At 43.3% G+C, this 27,878-nt stretch overlaps 2 protein-coding genes across 6 annotated transcripts in view; one reads left to right on the top strand and one right to left on the bottom strand.

The window, feature by feature from the left end:
• Positions 1-6,371: 6,371 nt before the first annotated feature.
• Positions 6,372-27,878, top strand: part of LOC125465528 (bile salt-activated lipase-like) — a 22,253-nt gene continuing 746 nt past the window's right edge. The window contains exons 1-11 of one of the 4 annotated variants that reach the window (XM_048559150.2): positions 6,372-6,471; positions 7,392-7,539; positions 13,032-13,151; positions 14,344-14,541; positions 15,277-15,407; positions 16,386-16,493; positions 17,948-18,065; positions 19,771-19,960; positions 21,748-21,951; positions 22,956-23,153; positions 25,698-25,981. In XM_048559150.2, the coding sequence (XP_048415107.1) occupies positions 6,403-6,471; positions 7,392-7,539; positions 13,032-13,151; positions 14,344-14,541; positions 15,277-15,407; positions 16,386-16,493; positions 17,948-18,065; positions 19,771-19,960; positions 21,748-21,951; positions 22,956-23,153; positions 25,698-25,863 (1,650 nt within the window). In that variant the 5' untranslated portion in view covers positions 6,372-6,402 and the 3' untranslated portion in view covers positions 25,864-25,981. Of the gene's footprint in view, positions 6,472-7,066; positions 7,129-7,175; positions 7,288-7,391; positions 7,540-13,031; positions 13,152-14,343; positions 14,542-15,276; positions 15,408-16,385; positions 16,494-17,947; positions 18,066-19,770; positions 19,961-21,747; positions 21,952-22,955; positions 23,154-25,697; positions 25,984-27,878 lie in introns of those variants that run through there. The other 3 variants (XM_048559151.2, XM_048559152.2, XM_048559153.2) reach the window with 3 other exon arrangements.
• spout1 (SPOUT domain containing methyltransferase 1) overlaps positions 27,008-27,878 on the bottom strand; it is a 24,913-nt gene continuing 24,042 nt past the window's right edge. For both annotated transcript variants that reach the window (XM_048559155.2, XM_048559156.2), the window contains exon 12: positions 27,008-27,820. In XM_048559155.2, the coding sequence (XP_048415112.1) occupies positions 27,746-27,820 (75 nt within the window). In that variant the 3' untranslated portion in view covers positions 27,008-27,745. The remainder of the gene's footprint in view (positions 27,821-27,878) is intronic.

Here is a 27,878-nt window from a genome sequence, read left to right as displayed (position 1 = left end):
ACAAGGCTTTCTAAATTGCACAGAAATTGGCCACTTGGTCCAAATGTTTTATTTCAGTTGTATCAGAGATAATGGGAACTGCAGATGCTGGAGAATCCAAGATAACAAAGTGTGGAGCTGGATGAACACAGCAGGCCAAGCAGCATCTCAGGAGCAGAGAGGCTCTCTGATGAAGGGTCTAGGCCCAAAACATCAGCTTTTGTGCTCCTGAGATGCTGCTTGGCCTGCTGTGTTCATCCAGCTCCACACTTTGTTATCTTGGTTTATTTTAGTTTCTGCTCCACATGACATCAGCCATGATTTAAATGGCGGAGTGGACTTGATGGGCCAAATGGCCTTACTTCCACTCCTATGTCTTATGGACTCTCCTTGCAAATACTTTGTCTCATACTATCAGTATACCCTTGTGTTCCTTTCTCCCTCATTTATTTATCCAGCTTCTTCTTAATGTTTTCGCACTATTCATCTCAAGATCCTTAGAAAGCACCTTCAAAACCCATAACCACTTCCATCTAGAAGGGCAAGAGCAGCAGATACATGGGAATGCCACCCCCTGCAGGTTCCCGTCCAAGCCATTCACCGTCCTGACCCAGAAATGTATTGTTGCTTCAGTGATACTGGGTCAAAATCCTGGAATTCCTTCCCTAAGGGCATTATGAGCCAACCCACAGCGCAGGGACCACCATCTTCTCAAAGGCAACTAGGGCTAGGGAATAAATGTTGGCCTAGCCAGTGTTGTCCATGCTCCATGAATGAATCTTTTAAAAAAAACTCCATTTGTAAGAGTGGAGCACCTTCTCCCATACTCTGGGTGAAAAGGTTCTTCCTGAATTCCCCATTGGATATATTTGAAACCAACTTAAACTTATGACCTAAAATAAAAGTGAAATACTGCAGATGGTGGAAATCTGAAATCAAAAGAACAAAATGCTGAGTTCTGGAGTTCTAAAGAACTCATATTGGACTCTTAAACATTAACTCTGGCTTTCTCCTCATAAATGCTGGCAGCTTATTCAACATTTTTTGTTTTGCTTCAGAGTTACAGCCCCTGGTTTTGGCTTCCTGTCAAACGAAAACATTTGAATATCTGCTCTTATCAACTTCATTTCATAATTTTAAAGATCTCTATGTGCCAACACCTTGAACTCCCTTTCCTAGAGATAATAGCAGTTGCCTGTTCAGCATTTCCCAATGAAAGTTGTAAAGAAGACACTTCTCCTGCTTACTATACTGAATCCGTCAGCAAATAGTGGAACAACACAGGTTCTGAACTCACCACCAACTCTTTGGTAATTGTGATGGTGTATGGTAAGTCTAAAGGTGCAGTCAACAATATCTTTTAGAAATCACCTCTACAAAGTACAGGCATGACACAAAACATGCCAGACAGAATCGCATGATGAGCTAAACCTGAAAAGGTAACATTCCCTGACTGTTCAATGTATCAAATAACTGGTGGAAGATGTAATGTGGTTTTTCTTCTTCAGTGTATCCCAAATTACAACTCATTCACTTCCAATCTTCTAGCTCTTTCACTGGGTCTTGTGTGTGCTTTAGCAAGGCATACCTTTGAGTTGTAATTTGCAGTGGAAAGCCTGATGAATTTGCCATCTTTGAAGCCAGCAGTTAACTGGGCCCCTTATGCAGCAAGATCTCATTTAAAGCTGCCTACTTAAACATCATTTTGCTATAATGTCAGTGAGTTAATGGGTTTGTTGTATCTTTGAGCTTTGCAAGATTAATTTTAATGTATCCCTTAACCCATCCCTGTGCCTGAACTTCCCTGACTTTTATCTTCCTCCCATTTTGATCTAATGCCAGAAGTTCAAGTTGAACAGAGGGTCTGGAGATGAGCAGTGCTGAAGAGAGGCAGCTGCCCCATGGGTGAACAAAGAAAGTCTGATTCAGCGGGTTTGCACTTCCTTGTGAGTGAGGCATTAAGATGTGTTTAGTCATTTTCTGTATAAATCCATAAGATAAAGGAGCAAATTAGGCCATTCAGCCCATCTAGTCTAATCTGCCATTCAGTCATGGCTGGTACATTTCTCAACCACATTCTCCTGCCGTTTCCCTGTAACCCTTGACCCACTTGCTAATCAAGAACCTATTATCTCTGTCTTAAATACCCTCAATGACTTGACCTCATCCTGTGACAATAAGTTCCACAGATTCACCACTCTCTGGCTGAAGAAATTCCTCCTTAGTTTTAACAAAAACAAAGTTGCTGGAAAAGCCCAGCATCTGTGAGGGGGAAAAAAACAGAGTTAATATTTCAGGTCCGCTGACCCTTCCTCAGGGTTTCCTTCTTCCTTCGCAGATGCTGCCAGACCTGCTGAGCTATCCCCAGCAACTTCGTTTTTGTCCCTGATTTATGGCATCCTCAGCTCTTTCGGTTTTTACCTCCTCAGTTCTAAATGGTCGTCCCTTTGCTCTGAGGCTGTGCCCTCGGCTCCTGGTCTCTCCAACTGGCAGAAAAATCTTCTCTACATGCCACTCTACATGTCTCTCTGAATGCCACAAGTTTATCCTTTTAAATTCTGAGTACAGACCCAGCGTCCTCAACTGCTCCTCAAATGACAAGCCCTTCATCCCTGGATAATTCTTGTGAACCTCCTCTGGACCCCCTCCAAGGCCAACACATCCTTCTTTCGATGCTGGTCAGGCGAGATGGCTGGTGACTTTCATTCTGCTGTTGGCCATGTGGTGAAGGGCTTTGTGCCTGGCCACCATTTCTCTGCCTTTATATTCTATGTTTTGGTTTCCTTTTCCATGTGTTAAGGTGGCATCAGAGAGTGGCGCCACTATACAACGCTTTTCACAGTAATTTGTAACAAGATACATGTGACAATAAATAAATCAAATCAAATGCAAGGTCCCAAGTGGCTCGCAATAGTTCAAATGTGCTCTGACCAGAGGCTTAGCAGTACATCTTTGTTTTCATTTCTAGCCCTCTCAAAATGAATGCTAACAGTGATATACTTTCCTAACTGCTAAATGAACCCACATGTTAACCTGGAGAGAATCCTGAACTAGGATTCCCCAGACCCTTTGTGAACCTAGCGGAACTCCACTAGTCATTGATTGCCATCCTGAAAAAAACCCCTTCATGCCCACTCTCTGCCTTGTGCCAGTCAGTCAATCCTCTATCTATGCCAGTACCTAGCCCCTGACTCCATGGGCTCTTATTTAGCAGCATCCCGTGTGGCACCTCCACAAGTCCCCATGACTAGGTGATGGTGATTCATGTGCCCAGTTTCCTGATCTGTTTTGGGGAGCAACAAAAAGCTCCGTGATCCTGGGGAGGGACAGAAAAATGCCACACGACCCTGATCACTGTCCAGTGGTCACAGCTAGAGACGACATGTGGGGATCTGAGGAAGCTGCTACTCTTGGGGTGACGAATGTTGGGGACAATGGAGCCAGGTCGTGGGAAATGACTTAACAAACCCGACTCCCACATTAAATCACTGACATTACTATTTCCTGGAGTTAGACGATGATTCCTGTTAGATTAATTTTTTTTAATGTTAGCCACTTAGACAGGGTGGTACAGTGGTTAGCACTACTGCCAGGGACCCATGTTTAATTTCACCGTTGTGTGACTGTGTGGAGTTTGCATGTTCCCCTTGTGTTTTTGTGGGTTCCTGCTAAGTGCTTGTTTCCTCCCACAGTCTAGAGATGTGCATGTTAAGTTGAATGGCCAGGTTAAATTGCCTTGTAGTGTGCAGGAATTTGCAGGCTAGGTCAATGTGGGGTTACAGGGATGGGGTGAGGGTGAGGGTGTGGGTCTGGATGGGATTCTCTTCAGAGGGTCAGTGCAAACTCAATTGGCCACACACCCTCTATCTGCACCGACGGATTCTATAATTTTAGCCTGATCAAACCATTACCATTACTATTATGGATTCTGATACAGCCTACATACGAACAAGGAACAAGCGCAGGCCACTCGGGCCTTCAAGCATGCTCTGCCTTAAAAATATTTGAAGAATCTGCATCCACTGCCTTTTCAGGAAGGGAATTCCAAAGACTCTGAATCCTCTTGGGGAAAAACAAATCCCCATTTCTGTCTTAAATGGATAACCCTTATTTTTAAACCAAGACCTCCCCCCCTACCCTCCACCAATCCTAGATTCTCACATTGGGGGAACATCCTTTCCATATTCATCCAGTCAAGTCCTGTTAGGATATTTTATGTTTCAATTAAACCATCTCTGACTCTTCTACGCTCCACAGAACATAAGCCTAGTCTGCCTAGCCTTTAATCATAACGCAATCCACTCATTCCAGATAGTAATCTAGTAAATCTCTGAAATGCTTCCAACACATTAGCAGCATCCTGTAACTATAGTGAATAGTACTTTACACAGTTCTGTTGATGCAGTCTTATCTATGCCCTGTATGGCCTGATGAGCACATGAAGGTATCACTATACTGTTGCAATTCTCAATGTACCAGAAGGTCCTCATTTAAAGTTGTGGGTGCATTCATGAAAATCACAACTTTAAGTGAATCATGATTTCCCATGGAAATCAGTGTTAAAGCCAGTATTGGGTACAGCAAGAATGTGCTTTTCAGAATAAATCATTAGAATATTACAACTTATCTGTTGAAATACTTTAAATAGCTAAATTCCTAAACTGCTGAATCAAATAACCTTTAAAATTAAAAAAAAGAAAACTAACCATCCACTTCCAGTAGAGATACCTCCCACTCGTGCTTACACAAATCTGAGCGCCAGGGAGAAATTTCAATTTTGAAGAGGGAGAATGAATGGTAGATTGACAAGGTGAACATTGGAATAGTTAGATCTAGAGGTAACAAAAGTGTGGAGGAGGGTTTCAGCAGAAGGGAAGAGACTGGCAATGTTATAAAGGCAGAGCTAGATACAGAATGCATGGAGTTAGAAGCTCAGTTCTGGTCCACCTAGGGTCCCAAAGCCATAAACAATCTGATTCAGTCTCAGACAGTGACCAGGGAGGGGGCTGGAATAGAGGGTTCAGAAATGAGGAATGAAAGACAGTGGCTTCAGTTTTTCTAATGATATTTCTGCTCACCCACTTTGTGATCTTCCCTGACACAACTTTAAAGATCACTATGAGGCCAACTCTTAATTCCAGTGAAATGAGCCCAGGCTGTTCAATCTGACATGAAAGTTAAAGTTTGGTTTCTAATCGATTCCAATGTTTCACTTCAATCTGGGCAAACATTCTAGGTATTAATCAACTTGTACCTGAGGAAGAACATTACCTTCACCATTTTATCCCAGTGCTCTCCTGCATGTTTAACTTACAAGACAATTTGAATAATTTTTTTCTGGTGTCTCTCTGCCTTTCTATTTGCTGTCTCACATGTCTTGACAGAAAACCATTTGTCAGACCTCCCTCAGCCATGTATTACTTGGGTCTGTGCTGATTTTTTGGCTACAATCACTCTTGTGTTCTCTGTCCAGGTTAATCCACAGCACCACAACCTTCATCACAGACACATTCTGGAGGCTGGTCCCACATTCACCCAGGTGAATGGGGGTCAAAATTGGTGCTGTTGGCACACATCTAATCCATACCAACCACCTTGCCCACAACAGCTGTGGAAACATCTGCTTTTGATGCCTGTTGTAAGCTGGAGCTATGGATGATGATGGTGGAGGTTCTAATTTCATCCCATCACATGGTTGGCCAGGAATTTATCCCACTCTGTTTTCACCTTCACAGGTGCTGCCAGACCTGCTGAGCTTTTCCAGCAACCTCTGTTTTTTTTCCTGATTTATCCCACTCTTCCTGATTGCTTTTAGTGCATCTTCATTGAACATTGAAACCAGGAGTGTGACTTGAACCCTGAGCTTCTGGCTGAAAGACTTGTATCCAACCCACAGCATCATAAGATCTTTTCTGATGAAGGGTCTAGGCCCGAAACATCAGCTTTTGTGCTCCTGAGATGCTGCTTGGCCTGCTGTGTTCATCCAGCTTCACACTTTGTTATCCAGCATCGTAAGATCTCCTCATTGTGCCTCTAAGAAAACTAAAATATTTGCTTGTTTGCATTTTGACATTACCATTACATAGCCACTCAGATTAGATACACAGATAATGTGATAATTTTCTACAAGTTTCATTGCTTCCTGGACAAAATCACTGGGGGGGGGAAGCAAACTGTTTGAAACATGTTCCTAAAGGGAGCATGCTGTTTACCGAACATCAGTTTGTTGGCCACGCGTTGTTGAGGTGACCTTGGAAGAAGCCAGCCTCACCTTCTGATGAAAGAACTGTCTTCCCATGTTAAATAATAACTCATTAAGATATGCCTGTCAATTAAATAAACAGACCAACCTTAGTGGAGTTTAGCTGCCAGTTATAGATATATATGTGGGCGGCTTGGATCGTAGTGAGTTTGGAGTTCAAGATGGCTAGCTGGCCGTTCCTGTGCCTTGTGCTCAGCAGCTGTTTCCTCGGTGCCACAGCAAGAGCCACGGTGAGATATGGCACACTCTCCACTATTCAGTGATTTTGGGGGTAGATCAGTTGGTACATTGTCCTTTCCCTGAATTGACTTTAGTTTCAACTCAGAGCAATGGATGAAACTCGTCCGGTAACTATATTGTCAAGAGTGTGGGGAAGCTTCAGTCTAATTATAAATCCACATGACCTGGGGTCAGCACAAATCCGCATTACGGGAAGGCACAGTGAGTAGTTGGAAATTTTCCATGGCCTCACCGCCACTGTGTGTTCCATCATGTTCAGACACATTAGAGGCAGCTTTCCTATGGATCATACGAATGGTTCAGAGTATAAGAAAATCCCATTATGAAGACAAATTGGAGATTGTTCTCCTCAAAGGGAAGACTGAGAAGAGATATCAGAGATGAGTTCAAAATCATGAGATGTCTGGAGAGAGTTAAGAGAGAGAAACTGTTCACAGAGGGTTAAGGAACTGAGAAAACAGATTTAAAGAGATTGGCGAAATAAATAATGGTGACATGAGGAGAAAGGCATTTTTCAGGTGATTAGAAGCTGGAACGCACTGCGTGGCAATGTGGTCGAGGCACTTTTAATGAGGGAATTAACAATAGAATTGGATAATATGAAAATGCACAGAACAATAGAGACAAAGGCAGGTGAGCGGCATGGGGTAAGTTTCTCCAGGAAACACCCAGCACAGACACATGCTGTACCTGTCCTCGGAGTGTCTGATGGGATGGTATAGAGGGAGCTTTACTCCATATCTAACCCTGTGCTGTCCCTGTCCTGGGAGTGTTTGATGGGGACAGTGTGCTGGGAGCTTTCCTCTGTATGAAATGCCATGTTGTTCCTGTCTGGTTAAATCTCTCCTTCATTGATATTCTCTTTCCCTCTCTTCACTGATTAACTCTTGCTTTGTCTCCTTCCCTATAGCTGGGGGTAGTGGAAACTGAAGGTGGCCGTGTGGAAGGAATCAATAAAAGGGATGGGTTTTTCGCCTCAGTGGATATTTTTAAAGGGATTCCTTTTGCTGCAAAACCGGAGCGATTTGTAAAAGCTGCACCTCATCCCGGATGGACTGGTAACTCATTTCCTTGTTCGCCTTTTACTTCATGTGAAAAAAAAACAGATGGATAATATTCTGATTGTAGCAGGGAAGGCAGTTGCTGAGTACAGGCCAGGGAACTTAGAAAACCAGAATTCCCCTGAATGCTTTTAAACCCAACTGACTGGCTTGTAAGATGACAAGGTGTGGAGCTGGATGGGCACAGCAGGCCGAGCAGCATCAAAGGAGCAGGAAAGCTTGATGTTTCAGGCCTAAACCCTTCTTCAGAAAAGGGTCTAGCCTGAAACATCAGTTTTCCTGTTCCTGAGATGCTGCTTGGCCTGCTGTGTTCATCCAGCTCCACACCTTGTTATCTCAGATTCTCCAGCATCTGCAGATCCTACTGTCTCTAACTGACTTGTAACTCATCTTGGCAGAACTCTCACTCAGTCCAAGCCCCACCCTAGAGACCCAAACACAAAGTTCAGTAAAGTACCCCCACCAGAATCTACACTGACTGTCTTGGTACAGTTTTGAGGAATTGTAATAGGTGCCATCTTTGGATGAGATGTTTAAACATCTGGGCTCATCTGTCCTCGGGTGCATACTTGAATCAATGTTTTGCAAAAGATCACAGAATATGCTCCTGTTATCTGGGATACATTTTGTTACCTACACTACCGCAGAGTTTACTCTTCAAAAGTAATTAACTGGCTGTTATGTGCTTTGGTTTGTTCCGAGGTTGTGAAAAGTACTACTTAGATGCATGTTCTCTCTGACAATGTAGCAAAACATGCACGATGCACATTGACCCAGTGCACTGATGGAGCCTTGCGGAGCTGACTGGACCCAGTCTCGAGACCCAACTTGCTACCAAGTGAAGCAGATCTCCATCAGCCGAGAGCATGCAAGAGCCCGCTGCCTCAGATTTCAGTGCAGCAATCTGTGCTGGAGGACCAGGTGTGGGGGGTGAAGATTGTTTAACCAAGCCCACCTGCAGAACTCAAAGAGCTGTCTGTGAGCGAGAAATGAAAGGGAAAAGAGCCAAACTATTTGGCCGATCTTAGGTTAGACTCAGGGAGGAGCTAAATCAGCGATGACCTGTCAATAACACGATGAGAGGATCAATGAAGTTTACAGCACGGCCGTCTAGTTTATAAGGTCTGCTATTGGCTTTCTGAGAGATTCATTTGCTTGGTCCCTAGTTTCACACCCTTTGTCCTCAGTTTTACATATTTTTCTTGACCAAATGCTTCCACAATTTCTGCATCCATCTAAGTTTGTTTTCACTAAGCGCTGATTTTAATTACTCCACAACTAACAGCTAAACTTGCCTCTTCCCTGGCCCTCAGCTTTGTAAATATCTCCCTAAACTACTCAATATTTTCTTCTTTTAAGATGTCCCTTAAAACCTACTTCTTGGCAATGTTACAAATTTACTCCCATTATTACAAAGGGAATTGAGTTTCAGAGCAAAGATGTCTTACTGCGTTCATATAGAGACTGGGTGAGACCATAGCTCTACAAAACCCTGGTGAGACCACACTTGGAATATTGTGTCCAGTTCTGGACGCCCTATTATAGGAAAGATGTGGAGGCTTTGGAGAGGGTGCAAAGGAGGTTTACCAGGATGCTGCCTGGACTGGAGGGCTTGTCTTACGAGGAGAAGTTGACTGAGCTCAGATTTTTCTCTCTGGAGAGAAGGAGGAAGAGAAGTGACCTGATCGAGGTGTACAAGGTAATGAGAGGCATGGATAGAGGCGATAGCCAGAGACTTTTCCCCAGGACAGGATTGACTGCCACGAGGGGTCATAGTTTTAAGGTGTTAGGAGGAAGGGAAAAGAGGAGATGTCAGAGGGAGGTTCTTCACCCAGAGAGTTGTGAGCGCATGGAATAGTTTGCCAGTGGTAGTCGTGGAAGCAGAGTCATTAGTGACATCTAAGCAACTGCTGGACATGCACATGGACAGCAGTGAATTGAGGGGAATGTAGGTTAGGTTATTTTATTTTTGGGTTAGGATTATTCCACGGCACAACATGGTGGGCCGAAGGGCCTGTACTGTGCTGTACTCTTCTATGTTCCATGTTCTATAGCAGGAGAATTGTATGCAGCTTTGGTCTCCCTACCTCTAGAGAGCTATACCTGCCACAGAGGGAGTGCAATGAAGGTTCGACAGATTAATTCCTGGGATTGTCCTACGGGGAAAAATTAAATAGACTGGGCCTTTGTTCTCTTGAACAAAAATAAACCAAAGAATTGTGGAGTTTCCAAGATAATAAAATGTGAGGCTGGATGAACACAGCAGGCCAAGCAGCATCTCAGGAGCACAAAAGCTGACGTTTCGGGCCTAGACCCTTCATCAGAGAGGGGGATGGGGGGAGGGAACTGGAATAAATAGGGAGAGAGGGGGAGGCGGACCGGAGATGGAGAGTAAAGAAGATAGGTGGAGAGGGTGTAGGTGGGGAGGTAGGGAGGGGATAGGTCAGTCCAGGGAAGACGGACAGGTCAAGGAGGTGGGATGAGGTTAGTAGGTAGCTGGGGGTGCGGCTTGGGGTGGGAGGAAGGGATGGGTGAGAGGAAGAACCGGTTAGGGAGGCAGAGACAGGTTGGACTGGTTTTGGGATGCAGTGGGTGGGGGGGAAGAGCTCTTCCCCCCCACCCACTGCATCCCAAAACCAGTCCAACCTGTCTCTGCCTCCCTAACCGGTTCTTCCTCTCACCCATCCCTTCCTCCCACCCCAAGCCGCACCCCCAGCTACCTACTAACCTCATCCCACCTCCTTGACCTGTCCGTCTTCCCTGGACTGACCTATCCCCTCCCTACCTCCCCACCTACACCCTCTCCACCTATCTTCTTTACTCTCCATCTCCGGTCCGCCTCCCCCTCTCTCCCTATTTATTCCAGTTCCCTCCCCCCATCCCCCTCTCTGATGAAGGGTCTAGGCCCGAAACGTCAGCTTTTGTGCTCCTGAGATGCTGCTTGGCCTGCTGTGTTCATCCAGCCTCACATTTTATTATCTTGGAATCTCCAGCATCTGCAGTTCCCATTATCTCAAAGAATTGTGGATTTTATTTTAATCCCTTGTGGGACATGGATGTCACTGGCTGGCCCAGCAAGTTTCATGACAGTCCCTAGTTGCCCCTTGAGAAGGTGGGGGTGAGCTGCCTTCTTGAACAGTCCTCCTGCTGTGGGTTGACCCACAATGCCATTAGGGAGGGAATTCCAGGATTTTGACCCAGCAAAAGTGAAGGAACGGCGATATATTTCCAAGTCAGGATGGTGTGTGGCTTGGAGAGGAACTTGGAGGGTGTGTTCCCATAAAGCTGCTTCCCTTGTTCTTCTGGGTGGAAGTGGTTGTGGGTTTGGAAGGTGCTGTCTGAGGGTCTATAGTGAGTTTCTGCAGTGCATCTTGTAGATAGTGCACACTGCTGCTACTGAGCTTCGGTGGTGGAGGGAGTGGAAGCTTGTGGATGTGGTGCCAATCAAGAGGGCTGCTTGTCCTGGATGGTATCAAGTTTCTTGAGTTTTGTTGGGGCTTCCCCCATCCAGGCAAGTGGGGAGTATTCCATCACACTCCCGACTTGTGCCTTGTATACGGTGGACAGGCTTTGAGGAGTCAGGAGGTGAGTTACTCACCACAGTATTCCCGGCTTCTGACCTGCTCTTGTAGCCACTGTGTTAATGTGGTGAGTCCAGTTGAGCTTTTGGTCAATGGTAATTCCAAGGATGTTGATAGTGGAGGATTCAGTGATGGGAACACCATTGACTGTCAAGAGGCAGTGGTTAGATTGTCTCTTATTGGAGATGGGCATAGCCTGGTATTTGTGTGCCACAAATTTGGCTGCAAATCAGAACTAAAACCAGAAATTGCTGGAGAAAGTCAGCTGGTCTAGCAGCATCTCTGGAGAGAGAGAGTAACAGAGTTAACATTTTGGGCCAGTGGCCCTTCTTTGTTCTCTTGAGTTTAGAAAGAAGTAATCTAAGTCAAACATAAAAAATTCTCACAGAACTTGAAGGGTAGATGCAGGAAGGATGTTTCTCCTGGCTGTGGAAGAGGTGGGGCTGGAGATGGTGAGTGGTCTGAAACCAGAGGAAACAATCTCACAATATAGGTAGGCCATATGGGACTGAGATAAAGAGGGATTTCTTCACTCAGTGATGGTGAATCTCAGGAATTATCTTCCCCAGAGGGCTGTGGAGGCTCTGTCATTGAGTGTGCCCAAGACAAAGATCAATAGATTTCTTGATATATTAAAACATCAAAGAATACAGGGACATTGCAAGAACATGGTGTTAAATAATTAGCCCTGAAGGGCAGAATAGGCTCGGAACTTTGAATGGTTTAATTGTCCTCCTTATATTCTTCAACCAAGCTGTTAGCCAACTGCCCTAACATCATCATCTGTGGGTTGGTGTCTGATTTCACTGGACAATGGTCCTCTGGTGTACCACTTTAATATTCTAAAAGGGCTCAATGAATACAAATTGCTGTTCTAGTTGTTCACATTCTGTCTAGCTTCACGCTGTTGGTCCAGAATTTCACCTCATAACAACCCTACATAAATAAGAACAAAACATTTCCTAAGCTGACCTTGTAGCAGATTGGTAAGCAGCAAGATAAATCTACAATCATTTGTATCTCTATTGCATCTTTAACAGAGTAAGGCATCCCAAGATACTTCACAAAGTGTAAATCAGAAAAAAAAGTCTCTCCCTGTAAACGGTATTTAAGTGAAATATAGGAAATAGGCATAGGAGTAGTAAGGTAGCCTTCAATCCTGTCCTGCCATTCAATATGATCAAGGTTAATCCTCCATCTCAATGCCATCATTCCACTTTCTCCCCAAAATCCTTTGATGCCTTTAATATCTAAAAGAAAATCTATCTCTTCCTTGAATATATTCAGTGGCCTGGTCTCCACAGCCTCCTGGGAGAGAGAATTCCACAGGTTGACCACCCTCTGAGTGAAGAAATGTTTCCTCATCTCAGTCCTCAATGGTCCACCCCATATCCCTCTGAGACTGTGTCCTTGGTTCTAGACTGCTCCTGCCTCAAGTCTCAGTCCCCTTAGAATTTTATATGTTTCAATCAGATCCCCCCGCTTTTCCTTCTAAACTCTGGTGAATACAGATCCAGTCGTACAAATCTCTCCCTCAAAGGGCAGTTCTGCTGTCCCTACTATCAGCAAGAATTTTGTCAATGACTCAATTCTGACCTGCCCAACAATTTTCACCCCAATTAAATCAGTCCTGCTCCAACCATAAACATAACTCTATAAACCCAAAGTCAAACTAGAAAATGGTGTAGACAGTCAGCAGGTGTAGTAATAACTATGTAGAGGGAAACAAAGTTAGTGTTTCACGTCTGTAACCTTTCCCGCATTCCTTGATCCAACCTGCTATTGCGTACAGTCTTCGTCTGCTAGTTAGGTACTGCCTACAAATGTCTTGAGGCTCCTAAAAAGTGCTACATAAATACAAATCTATTTTTATTTGTACTAACGCCTGGTCCTTATGTCCATTACCAGATGTACTGAAGGCCAAAGATTTTAAACCCAGATGTTTGCAGACAACCCTGTCACAAAAGGAAGTCTTTGGGAGCGAGGATTGTCTCTACCTGAACATCTGGGTCCCTCATGGCAGCAAAGGTAAAATTAAAAACTCCAAAATAAAATGCACCTTTAAATCATACCCAGCTGAGTAATGTCACCACTTGCATCAATTTTAGGAATATGCTTCCCTATGTTTTTTTTCTGTTCCTTTCAAAAATGCATACTTTGTTTCAATGTTTTACTTGAAAATACAAATTACACTGTTAAGATAAGTTGCCTTTTACAGTTCCTGCTGTTCAGGATGATACTTATCAATTGTCATGTACTGGATTCCATGGTAAGAGTTAAGGACCTTCTACACCATCGCAACATTGTGTCTCTAATCTAGTCATAAATCTCCCACAGTTACTCCTCTCACATTACAAATTTCTCCCCCCATATTTGAAAAGAGCGTACGTATTTTGCAACAATTTCTAGGTATCTAGTGGCCTCTCATCAGCTGAATCCCTAAATGTCTCACTGATACAAAAAGCTTAATTCTGAAGATTCTGAAGCTACTGTGTCACAACCCCTATTCAACTTCTAGTTTATGTCTAATCCTGTAGTCCAAGGAGTGTTTGATGGGTTCAGTAGTAGAAGGGCTTTACTCTGTATCTAACCCTATGCTGTACCTGTCCTGGGAGTTTTTAATTGGTTGGCAGAGGGCAGGCAGCGTAGGGGAAGCTTTACTCTGTGTATAACCCCAACCTGTCCCTATCCATTTGATGGGGACTATGTACAGAGGGACTTACTCTGTATCTAACCCCATGTTCTACTTATCCTGAGAGTATATGATATTGATAGAGGCTTATGTAAGACTGTGTGCCACTAATATTTCTCATCCTAATGAACATAAAAGTCAGTGAAAAGATTTTCAGAGTGCAAATAATTTCAACCTTTGAGTTTATTTGCAAACACCAGTGCTTGTAATCTAAATGTTTTTAATTGTCTGTTGTTACATTGGTTTTAATCTGATCATTCCGATTTAATGAATAACTAAAAGTAAAACTGAAAGCGCAGGAAACACACAGCGTGACTGGGAAGATTTGTGGGGAGTGAAACAGAGTTGATGTTTCAGATTGATGATGTTTTGACTGATAAGAGGTCATCATCTTGAAAGGGTAACTCTGTTTCTGTCTCCACAGATGCTGAGCATCTCCAGCCTGTTCTGTTTTTATTTCAGCTTTCTGGCACCTGAGGTATTTTGCTGACAATGAATAAATGATGGTCTCCTTCCTGCCCTCCCTAGTGTCCACTAACCTGCCTGTCATGGTCTGGATCTTTGGAGGAGGCTTCCTGATGGGAGCAGGACATGGAGCCAACTTCCTGAAAAACTACCTGTATGATGGGCGGGAGATTGCTACGCGTGGGAAAGTGATTGTTGTATCTTTCAACTATCGGCTTGGCCCACTGGGCTTCCTGAGCACGGGGGATACCAATGCCCCAGGTCAGTGTACAATTCCCTGGATTGAAGGCGACAGTAAATGGTTTTGATACAATGAATTAATAGAAATTGTTCAGGAAGTGACTGAATAAAGGGTACTTAGTTACAGGTGATAGTTGTCATTCTGCTTTTGATTTGCTCTTCAAACCTGCTCGGCCACAGCTCATATCATCTTCGATTCTTCGATGAACAAGTGCACTTTGTTAGTGTGCAGGCTGGCCAGCAAGTTCAGGGGATTAAGAGGTTATACCATGCTTTCTGAATCTTCAGACATTGCTGGTTGATTTACACTGTTCCATCATTTGCTTTGTGAAGAACAGCATCCGTGCAATATCATTCTCCATGCCATACTGGGTTCTCTCCCCATCATGGGTGGCACGGTGGCTCAGCGGTTAGCACTGCAGCCTCACAGCGCCAGGGACCCGGGTTCGATTCCAGCCTCAGGTGACTGTCTGTGTGGAGTTTGCACATTCTCCCTGTGTCTGCATGGGCTCCCTCCGGATGCTCCGGCTTCCTCCCACAGTCCAAAGATGTGCAGGCTAGGTGGATTGGCCATGCTAAATTTCCTGTAGTGTTCAGGGGTGTGTGGGTTATAGGGGTCTGGGTGGGATGCTTCAAGGGACAGTGTGGACTGGTTGGGCCGAAGGGCCTGTTTCCACCCTGTAGGGAATCTAATCTAATAATGCGGACTTTCTGTGGGCTGTGTTATTGATTGATGCCATTTATTGTCATAAACAGGGAACCAAGCTCTATGGGACCAGCACATGGCCATCAGTTGGGTGAAGAGGAATATCGCAGCCTTTGGTGGGGACCCAGATAATATCACCCTCTTTGGAGAATCAGCAGGAGGAGCGAGTGTCTCCTTGCAGGTAACTTGAGTATGAAATGACATGAATGGGTGATGCGGTAAGTTAGTGCAGGTCACATATTCAGTTGCGGTCTCCATTGGTAGTTTGACTGAAGTGGAGTAGCAGTGAGATTGTTACAATTTAAGTCCAGTGACCCTGTGCTAGAGAGGGGAAATAACATTAGTTAGGATCTCTTTACATCATCATTATCCTGGCTGAAGTTAATGATAGGATCTGTGATGATTCACATGGTTGAATTGCTATGACATTCACAGCTAAGATTGAAAACTAATTCACCAAGGTGTGTGACTCCAGACCTGTGGAAATGTGGTTGGCTCTTAACTGTTCTAAGAGCACCAGCCAGTGATACCCACACCCCCAAAATACTGAAAGGTAAAACTTGCATTTTTAATCATCCGTTTACAACTTTCTGAATCCTTCACCATTATTGAAATGCATGTGAAGTGTAGTCACAGTTATAATGTAGTAAACACAGCACCCTGTTACACAGGCAGCAATAGTATGAATTTGCAGAAATGTTACGTAAAGTGAAGGAAAAACGTTAGCCGGGATATCAGGGGTAACTCCCCTGGTTTTCTTCCAAATAGTCCCATCAGATTTTTTGCAACCACTTGAGACAGCAGTTGTGGACCTTGGTTTAACATTTAATTTGAAAGGTGTGCATCTTTGACAGGGCAGCGCTCCCTGTATCAGCCTACATTTTTACACTCAGATCCTGGATTGAAACTTGAAAACACAAGCTTGTGGCTTAGATATGAAAATACAATAAACAAGAAATCTCACATTGCTACTGTAATGCTTTAAAGCTGTATTGTAGCTCCTGTACTATGTCAGAAAGGCTTAACTTGGATCCTGTGTGCACATTGCAAGGACAAACTCCAAATTCTCTTCCAGATTTAAAAAAAAACCTTCAATTAATGTATTCTACGTGCTTAACCAAGTATATGTTTCTGATGATGTTTCTACTTTCTTTCACAGACTTTGACACCATACAACAAAGGACTAATAAAGCGAGCTATTTCACAGAGTGGGGTAGCGATTTGTGGCTGGGCAGTTCAGAGAAATCCCATGCACTGGGCCCAGCAGGTTAGTCCAGTTACACAAACAGAGATCACTCAATAAGTCAGTAGTTAAGAATTGAGTAGATACAAATCTGTAAATAATAAGCAGAAGTAGGCCACTCAGCTCCTTGAGCCTGCTCTGTCATTCAGTAAGACCATGGGTGACCTGATTACTCCACATTCCCATCTACACTCCATCTAATTCAGTTTCCTTCTACATGGACCTCTGAGGTTTGTATGTGTCACTCAGTTCTGACAAAGAGGTCAATGTGCCCATATGCCATTCAGCCTGCACAGGCCCTCTGCAAATGTTAGCTTAGGGAGAACGCTAATTCCCACCTATCCACTGTAACTTTTCATGTCCTTGTTCGTCAAGAGTTTATCTATCTCCGACTTAAAAAGGCTGAAGGCACCCACTTCTGCTGCCTTCTGAGGGAGGTCCAAAGACTCACCACCCTAAGATAAAATGTTTTTACTCATCTCCATCTTAAATGGGTGACCCCTAATTCTAAATTCTCCCAAGAACAGGAAACATTGTCTCCATATCCAACCCACCAAGAACCCTGTCTTGCCTTTTACTCTTTTAAACTCCGAGGGTTTCACGTGCCTTGGAAGCAGTTCAGAGAGAAGTTTACTCAACTTGAAGTCTAGCATGACCATCTTTTTCTCATAAGACAACCCACCTATTGTAGGTAATAGCCAAGTAAATCTTCTCTGAAATGCTTTCAATGCATTTGCATCCTTTCTTTAATAACAAAACCAATGCTGCACAGAGGGATCCAGATATGAATCTAAATCCACAGTTAATTGATGCAAGTTGATTGACTATTTGCCTCTCCAGATCCAATGATAAAATATCACATTTGTTTGCTATGGTGAAGGCAAACTTGGCCTTGTGTTTGTGGTTTTCCTAAGGGAGACTCTTGATGTGACTGGACTTGGGGAAAAGGACCTGGTTTCAGATCCTGAGAGCTTCTTAATGAAAGAGGGTAGATATCTGGAGAATCACCCCAGGATTGTTCTTGTATATCTGTCCTTTCAAGCAGCAGATGGTTTCTGACAATAATCGGCCCCACAAAAAGAGGTGTCCAACTGGCCGGTGGGTTTGGATGGTGCTGTAAATTGGGAAGGTTTCCATTCATCTTCTCAGACTAAGATCTAAACTTATCCCACACCATGGGGCATGTCATGGTTATGAGTGCTGTTACTGGGTGCCCAACGTCACAGAAATTCCCACAACTCCACACAAAGCGCAAATCTTGCACAACCTCCCCAGACGAATGGTGCTGAAAATGAAAACAACTCACAGGAGTCCACAGCTTCTGAGGTTGTCTCTGAGTTACATTCTCTGCCTGAATAGATGGTGCTGGATGTGGGTCAGTTTGTTGAGGGCAATGGATTGCCCGAGATGACGATAGGCTAATGAGAGTGACACTGATATTGATTGAACACACTAATGGCCAATCTGATACTTTCCAGCTTGCTCAGAAGGTTGGCTGTCCCATAGATGACCCTGCTATCATGGTGGCCTGTTTGAAGATCACTGACCCCAAAGCTGTCACTCTGGCTATTCCCTTGAAGCTTATCAACTTGGAAGGTAAGATACATAAGGATAACGTCAATGTTTCTGTTCCAGAATGTTCGAACATACTTACATAAAAATGATTTGGAAACACACTCCCTTTTAAACCTTTGGATCCTAAAAGCAAAATGTTTTCACCACATTCATAAAAGAGGACAGTTTGAGGTGGAAATGAGTTTTGCCGGCTGGGTGGTGAAGCTGTTTCTCCCAAGGCCGAGATGTAGAAGCAATTCATTAACCTGCCTCAGTCATCAATAAGTACCTGGCACCCACTGAGAGATCCTTGATCCCGAGCACTCCGCACAGAGTGTACATTCTCCTCAGGCAATTAGGACAGTCACAGATGGGCAGGGTGTTTTTAAATGACAGGGAAGCATTCACCAGACACCAAATTAGAATTCATAAATGCAAGTGGAGGTCATTTTGTTCGAGTCAAGCAAGACAGCCCACCGATGTGGGCAAGTGATTCATGTCCAACATTTGAAGAAAAGTTGTCTCTGTCAGAACAGGTAGACAGACTGTCCCACACTATCTCTCCTAAGCAATGTTGTGTCGGTGTGCACAGCCTGTTTATACACAATCAGTCTGGGTCATTAAAATGGAGAACAAGACTGACTGAAAGTAGAAGCTGCTTGAAAATAAACTGTGAATATACTGAATAAAAATGTGCAACTCACTATCATGAAATAGTGGAACAACTGAGGTGAATAAAATGGATAAGTATAAATATATACTGAATATACTGGCCTCATTCTAGCATGTCCAGCAATGTTAAAGGCCCCAGCATGACTTATGTTGAGGGTTCCTCATGGCCTAAAGAGATTGGAAAGAACAGTGAGATTGATCACTCAATGAGATCTTCTCTTGGCCAGTTTCAATCTACCCATTATAATTGAGCAGTCCCTTAGAATTCCTGCAGTGGAAGAATTACCTCACTCCTCTGGAAGTTGCCAGTTATGGCAACATTGTCTGCAAATTTCCCTCGGATTAGTTTGATTTATACACTTTAACAGAGCAGGAACAAGACATGTGACCCAACTGGTCTCTGCCAGTTTACATTTTAACAAAGCCTTGTCTCAATCTACTACTTCTCGATCTATCAATGTTGCCACTGTTTTCTTACTTGTGTATGTTCTAGTTTATCCATTCTATTCACCTCTATCTTACTATCTTACAATAGCAAGTTGCACATTTTCATTATTCAATAGGTAAAAGATTGCTTTGACCTGTATCCCCTCAACCTGCTTGTCTTCCCCCCTGCTTAGTCAGTCAGTTTTAGTTTGTTTCCACTGACCAGTAAAATGTTCTGAGGTAATAAAATGTGAGGCTGGATGAACACAGCAGGCCAAGCAGCATCTCAGGAGCACAAAAGCTGACGTTTCGGGCCTAGACCCTTCCCAAAACGTCAGCTTTTGTGCTCCTGAGATGCTGCTTGGCCTGCTGTGTTCATCCAGCCTCACATTTTATTATCTTGGAATCTCCAGCATCTGCAGTTCCCATTATCTCAAATGTTCTGAGGTGTTGCTTTGCTTATCTTAAGGCAGAATGTGATTAGGTTTCCTCTGACAACCAATGTAGCACTTTTTGAAACAAGTCATAAGGACTGAAAACAATGTCTGAAAAATACCAGTTCTCCATTAAGTGCAGAATGTGTTCACTTTACGATTTTGTGCCAAAGACAGAGAGAATGGATTGATTCCTTTTCTTTCCACTCTTACAGCTCCACTTGTGTCCTATCTGATATGGTCTCCAGTCATTGATGGGGACTTCCTTCCTGATGAACCAAGGAAGCTCTATCACAATGTTGCTGGTGTCGGTTACATTGCTGGGGTTAACAATATGGATGGACATATTTTCGCTGGCTTGGATGTTCCTTCAATCAATCAGGCTGGGCTAGGAAAGACCTATCCGTAAGGAACTTGATTTCTTTAACTGTGTTACTTTCAAATGCTGTTACTGTTAATTAATACTGTTACAAACAATTAATTCTCAGAATGCTCCCAAACTGGTTAGGTGTTGGGGAGATCTTGTGGGTATTGTCCATACCTCTGATCCAGAAGCTCTGGGTTCAGGTCCCACTCCAAGACTTGATGGCCAGGGAAAGTTATGTTCATCTCATGGCCAAATAGGTTGAGTAGCTGCTTCTAAATCCTATCACCATTTGCCAGTTGCAGGTGGTAAGAGTGGGAGAGACTCCTGTTCACCCATGTGACAGAGAGAAATTGAAACCTACACCATCACCATGCTTAGCTCCAAACTACAGTACGCATGGAAATGTGCATGTTGCTGCAGGAGCCCAGAATCCTTGGGAAGCTGGTTAGCTCAGTTGGCTGGATTCTCAACCAAGATCCACCATAGACTCATTGGGAACAAAAACAGAAGTTGCTGGAAAAGCTCAGCAGATCTGGCAGCATCAGTGAAGAAAAAATCAGAGTTAATGTTTCGGGTCCAGTGACCCGTCCTCAGAACCGGACCCAAAACATCAACTCTGACTTTTTCTTCACAGATGCTGCCAGATCTGCTGAGCTTTTCCAGCAATTCCTGTTTTTGTTCCTGATTTACATCATCTATGGTTCTTTCTGTTTTTATAGACTCATCGGGGTCCAATGGCCATATAAACATAAAAACAAATTAATTAGAAACAAGAATAGACCATTTGGCCCCTCAAGCCTGCTCCATAATTTGATAAGTTTGTGAATCTCAACTTTACTATCCTGTCTACCCTGTGTATTCTTCAACTTCCTTGTTGATTGAATACTTATAAGGCTGAATTATTTTTAATGATCCAGCCTCCACTATTCTCTAGAGAAGGGAATTCCACAAACCAATGACCCAGAAAAGAATATTCTCAGCTGTCTTCAATAGGAAACTCTTCTTGGCTCTATAAGAAGTTGCTATAGTGTGAAGCTTGAACATGCATTTACATCCTGGTTCTTTCCAGCTGCCAACTTTGGGCTGTTTCTAGTAAAGAAACAAAGAGAACACAACCGCATCTCTTGGGAGGGGTAAGAGCCATGTCTGGAATGTCATTGTAGTTTGATGATTGTGGTTCACCTGAGACAAACAACCAGGGATAAAATTCCGAATTGGTGGAAGTTAAAGACTGTCAGTTAATTGTCAGTCATCACCTAACTGTTGCATTCTCCATAGCAATACCTTTACCAATCTGAATCCACTTGACAATGAATCAACATTCTTCTTTCACACAATATGAATGTTTACCTTTACGTTGGTGGATGTTGTGAATTGTTCTGCTTCAAGAAGAAGCTTCAACAACATGTTTCCTTTTCAACAATACTGCAGTTAAAATATTAGTTTAAAAGAAAACAAGCACTAACCTGGGTGACATTATGTTCTGAAACACTAGTCAAATAAATTTGTTACACACGTCTACTGGAACCAAAGAACATAGAGAGGGATTGACTAGTTGGATGTAGATGGTGTCATGGACCACATGCACAATATTTTGATAAAAACAACAGGGTGCAAAACACTAACTCAGTTTCTCTCTCCACCAGTCCACTGCTGAATTTCTCCAAGATTATGCTCTTGTTCCAGACTTTTGATTTTTTGAATAGAAACGTCTCCTACGATTGCTAACACAACTCTAGAAAATGACTAATTTAGTTGCACAGGCTGGGAAGATAAGTACCTGTACAAGATTCTTGTGAGCCTGGACGTTTGTTGATATTTTCAGGAGCGACTTGTATCATCTTATTCGAGGTCTGACCATTGACAAAGGTGTTAAAGCTGCCAACTTAACTTATGAACATTACACCAAGGACTGGCCTGCTGATCCGAGTCAAGAGCTCATCAAAAGGACAGTGGTGAACCTGGAGACAGATGTCTTGTTCTTGGTGCCCACACAACTAGCTCTGGATCTTCACTATCAACATGCTCAGTAAGTCAGCTGATAGGCATTTCCATCCAGTATCACATCTAATGTGGCCAAGCAAGTTATGAGCCATTTGGTAGGAAGTGGTGCAGTCTAATAATCCCCATTTGTGAGGGAGCACAGGATCTACGCATAGCTTTTGTCCCTGTAACCAAGCAAAAATTGGATGTTGCCCATCCTAGGTTGCACTTGAACTGAGTGGCTTGCTGGGGCTATTTCAGAGGGCAATTAAGAGTCAACCTCATAGCTGTAGGTCTGGAGTTACATGTAGGTCAGATCAGGTAAGCATGGCAGATGCCATTCATTCAAAGACATTAGTGAGCCAGATAGGTTTTTACAACGTTTGGCAATGGTTACACAATTGTCATTAGGCTAGCTTTGAATTCAAATTTCACCATCTGCTGTGGTGGAATTCAAACTCATGTTCCCAGAATGTAAGTGAGGGTGTCTGGATTACTAGATTGGTGACATTTACACTATACAACCATATGATCTACTGAATACTTTGGTCCAGTAACACCACACTTTTTTAAAAAATGTTTTTAGGTTACTCTAAATTCTTTTAAAGAGCAGGTCCTTGCTTGTTCCTGTCTTGCCTGTGGTCCTTCTGGACCATTCAGCAGAAGACACAAAGTTTGATGAATTCTAGTTCCTTAGCAGTGTTGCTGTATACAGAGCACAGACAAAGCAAGGGCCGTCTCTTCAATATTTTCCTCATTGTCCAAGAAGCATCTGGCCATTGCTGGATGCATCCCCATAATTTACATCAGAAAATATGCGATGGGAGTGGTTAAAAACTTGTAACCTCCGCATCAGTTGTTCATCTGGGGAATGCGAAATCAGTAGATGAAGGAGAGAGGGACAGGAGGGGGATTGAGATGATCAAGTTGGAAGGAAACTTATGAGAAGCATAAACAACAGCAGAGATAAGTGGGCCATGCATGCTTGTTTCTATGTAAGTCCTTTGTAATGTTGCATTTTTTTTTGTTTATATCATCATTTTCTCACAGGGGAGCTGGGACGTACAGCTACCTGTTTTCTTACCCCTCTCGGGCTCCCATATACCCCAAATGGATGGGAGCTGATCATGCTGAAGACCTCCAATATGTCTTTGGGAAACCATTCTCCACTCCGCTTGGGTACCGGCCAAGGGAAAGAGAAGTCTCGAGAAATGTAATCGCCTACTGGACCAACTTTGCTCACACAGGGTAAGGAAGTAGAATAAACAAACAGCCCTTCCGTTCTCAGCCTCAGGATATCCCAAACCACCTGACAGCTGGTGAAGTATTTTTAAAGGTTACAATATGGGAGATGCAGCAGCCAATTTATGCACAGCAAGATCCCAAATACAAACTATGGCCAGATTGTTTTGATTTGGGAGTAATTGCCACATAGAATTTGAACATTTGAAGTCTCATCAGGATCAGGTACAGAAACCAAATTTAGAAAGAGAATCTGATGGCCTAATGGTATAATCGCTAGAATATTAATCCAGAAACCCAGGTAATATCCTGGCGACCTGAGTTTAAATTCTGTCATGGTAGGTGGTGGCATTTGAATTCAATCTAATTCTGGAATTAAGAGGTCCAGTTGAGAGCATAAATCCAGTGTTGATTATCAGGACAAACAAATGTCCTTTAGGGTAAGAAACTGCTACCTTGGCCTACACATGACTCCAAATCCACAGCAATGTGGCTGACTCTTCATTGTTTAGCCCTCAGGGCAATAAATTCTGGGCTGGCCAGTGACTCCCACATCCCATGAATAAATGAAAAAGGACATTAGTTTAATCCACACTGAGAAGATGGTGCAATGGCTATGGTAGGCATAGAGATGAAGCAAGAACTATTCATTGTCAAGCTGATCTCTAGAAGGAGAGATCATAGTTTTAGGATAAGGCCAGCAGATCTAAAACAAGGATGAGGAGGAATCAGAGATAATGAGAACTGCAGCTGCTGGAGAATCCGAGATAACAAAGTGTGGAGCTGGATGAACACAGCAGGCCAAGCAGCATCTCAGGAGCAGGAAAGCTGACGTTTTGGGTCTAGGCTTGAAACATCAGCTTTTGTGCTCCTAAGATGCTGCTTGGCCTGCTGTGTTCATCCAGCTCCACACTTTGTTATGAGGAGGAATTACTTCTCTCGAAGGCTAATGAATCTAGAATTCACTATCTTAGAGTGCAGTGGATTCTAGGACACTAGTAATCTTAAGTAAGAGATAGACAGTATTTTAATTAATAATGGCTTGAAGGATTATAGAGAGTAAGCAGAAAAGTCAAGTTGAGGCCGAGATAAGATCAGCCATGGTTGTATTGAATGGTCAAGTAGGCACATGGGGCAGAATGGCCTACTCCTGCTCCAAGGTTTAAGTAGTTACATCTAGCACGTAGGCACTAACCTGAGTACATTGCAATGGGAATGCAGCAAAGATTGGCAGTCTTCGTAACTCAGAAAGATGCACTGGAAGGACAAATTCCATTTGTCTATGAAGAACATCATTGCTGAGTGAACGTATGTGACTTTCAGCATGCACAAATGTTCTTAAAGTGTTTAATGGATATTGGTCCAAGACACAGAGGGAAACATAGATAACAAGGTGTAGAGCTGGATGAACACAGCAGGCCAAGCAGCAGAGGAGCAGGAAAGCTCCTTAGAAGAAGCTTTGCAGTGGGGTTAAAATTTTATCAGAGATAGTAGGAACTGCAGACGCTGGAGAATCTGAGATAACAAGGTGTAGAGCTGGAAACAACCCTGCTCTTAGCCATGGGATCTTTTACATCAAATTTAGGCCATTGATGGGGCCTCAATTTACTGTCTAATCTGAAAGACCGTTTCTAAACTGGGAGTGGTAGTTTGGATTGTTGTGCTCACATCACAGTGGCATGTGTGTACCATCAATAAGGCTTCTTTAGTAACACCTTCCAAACCTGCACCCTTTACAATTGAGATGGACAAGGGCAGCCGCTGAATGAAAACACTGCTCCCTGTAAGTTCTGCCCTTTATTGCACATCATCCTGACTTGGAACTATTTCGCTTCCTTCCCTGTTGCTGGGTCAAATACCTGGAACTTTCCCAATAACACTGTTGGCATATCCACACTACCTCGTCCACACCATTTCAACACAGAGGCACACTATCACCTTCAAGGACAACAAGTGCTGGCATTCCCAACAATGCTCACAGCTCACGGAGTATTTTTATTTTAAAATGATGTCCTCTTGTTTCTATTCCTTGTTTTACAAGTCTTGTCTGATACACCATTGACAGTAGTGAGGATAGGCACTAGGCATCCAGTCACTGGCCATTGAGAGCCTGATGGGGGCCAGTCCAAGAAGACCATCCTTCCTAATTTGGGTCCAAGTTTGTCCAAATTGCTTTTTCTTCAGCTTGAGTCAGAAGGTTGTGGCTGCACGACTTCAGGTGAACATGTCAATTACAGTATGGAAGGAATGCTGCACTTTTGGATTTGTCTTCAGATCAGACATTTAATGCCAACTAAAGCACTGGAAAAAGGTTATAAAATTTGTACCTTCATTTGGCCACCAAATAAAGGGCATTCCTATATCCAATACTCCATCTTCCACCATAAACAGCAAGTGTGGCATCTTACTGTTCCCAGAATGGTAAGTGCACTTGCCCACACAACCATATAAAACAATCTGTGCTTTGGAGCTGCAACAAGGTGCTGTTTAAATACACAGCAATTCAAAGAGAGCATAACCAGCAATGACTGATTCTGCTTTCTCTTGCAGTGATCCTAATAGGGGCGGCTTGGACGTACCCACACCTTGGATCCCTTATACATCGCTGTACACCCAATATCTGGAAATTAACAAGGACATCGACATGAGCTCTGTAAAGCAAAGGCTTCGCTATGATACAGTCAACTTCTGGAACCAGACCTATACTGCTATATAGCAGTGACACCTTAACCCTGCACGGACAGGTTTAATCAGTATGTTACTCTGAAATAAACCTTTAAAGTGTGCTGTTCTTGTGGACGTTTACCTTGGCCTGTTTGGTTGAGTTGAGTTGACTGCCTTCATGATGGAATTGGTGTTAACATACACGTAGAATCAGAGTTTTCGTTACTGTACTCACATGGTTCCCATTACAGAGACTAGCTTCCAATTCAAGATTTTATTGCCAAATCTAAATTGCACAAGCTGTTGTGCTAGGCTTTGAAACCATGGCCTGGGCCTCTGGATTACTAATCCAGTCAAAGTACCACTACGCTAACATCTGTCCACAATACAGAATGTTCAATATCCTTTTCAAACCTTAGTCTGGCAAAAAAGAAAATTCCACAAGCTGTAACAGTGGCACTTCAACCTGTGGCCTCTGGACAAGTAATCAAGTGACATTACCAGTGTCTCATGTTACACCCCGAAAGTGGAGTCTTGCTGGTTTTGCCTAGAGTCAGACTCCAATATGACCCCCACCAAGGCTGAAATTCATCTCAATGACCAAGCAGCCAAAGAAATTCTTGATGGATCAGTTGAAATCTCCAGGGATCCATGGTGTGCATTAAAACAAGGGGCTGTACTGAAGGCTGACATTAATAGAAGTGGATTCAGTATACACAATTTAAAGTGATACTTACACCTAGAGATAGGATACCCCTTCTGAACTCCTAAACCTAGAACCAGGAACTTTGAAAGTCGAACATCAGGGACCTGACCCCATTCTCTTTATGCTTTTATTTCTTAACTGTAACTTCAGCGACTGCCTCTAAATCAGAATAAATATGTCAGTTTCAGCAGCTGGCCATCTGTGCCATAAAATGAAACATGTGCCTGCTAAGGATCCATGAAAATTAAAGATGATCAGCATGTCTAGCTGTAACAAGGCTGGGAGTCTTCAGAGTAGCAAACTTTCATTGGCTACTCTCAGTTTCTGAGTTGAAGGATTAATAATCACAACCGCCCCAAATTAAATTCTACTGTATAAAACCCTCAATGAGTGCATTGAACGTAATCATTAAGTTACTTACAAAGGCCTGCAAAACGTGTGCACCAGCTTCACATACGACTTAACAAACAGTTTTAAAAATAAATCTTTATTCAACACATAAATGGCATGATTCATCAATAACACATCTTTCAAAATGAGGGGTTGCCTATTTAAGCCAGGGATCCAGAGAATTACTGTCTGACAGAAGGGCGCAAGTTGTTAGAACTCTCTTCCTCAAAAAAGGTAGTGGAAGCAGAGTCCTTGAATATTTTTAAAGGTAGAGAAAACGAAAGATTATTGGTAGGAATGTGGACTAATCAGAGCCATGAATTTATTGATGGCAGTGTAGGCTTCAGAGGCCAAGCATCTTAATCCTGCTCTTAATTCTTAAGTCAATAACCAGCCTATGCACCTGAATTGTAATTCTGTGGTGATACCAATAAAAGTACCGAGGAACAGTTCCGGTCAAACACGCAGACGGGCTGCAATCAGCAAACATGTTTGATGTGTTACCCCAGTCAATGTAGGCCTATCTGAAAATGACTGAAGTGATATTTGTGTCAGATTGAAGCCAGCAGTATCCATCATTTACCCATGTCCTCATCGAATTGATGCATGGCTTGAGGATGAATCAAGTTATGATTAAATCTTCACCACAGTTTCAGTGCTGGAAAGCACATGTTGCAGGAATACACTGCAGAATCTCAACAAATGCACTCTCCCACTGCATCACAAACCAGGGTTGGACATCTGCAATCTGGCTCTGGTGTCAGCCAGGGACATGAATCTTGGTCCTTCACAACATCAGCGGATTGCAGGGGTGGCTCACTGCAAAATATTTACACTTTCAACTTGAAGCAGAATTTCTGACTGCCAGGTCAATCTTTGGTCGCAATGCAGAGAGGGTAATGAGAATAGCTTCCTGGAAGATGACAAAAACACCAACCACTGTAAACCACAACCACCAAAAGAATAAGTCT

This window comes from Stegostoma tigrinum, chromosome 29 (genome assembly GCF_030684315.1).
Source record: "Stegostoma tigrinum isolate sSteTig4 chromosome 29, sSteTig4.hap1, whole genome shotgun sequence".
NCBI lineage: Eukaryota > Metazoa > Chordata > Chondrichthyes > Orectolobiformes > Stegostomatidae > Stegostoma > Stegostoma tigrinum.
This window is presented reverse-complemented; position numbering and strand designations above follow the sequence as displayed.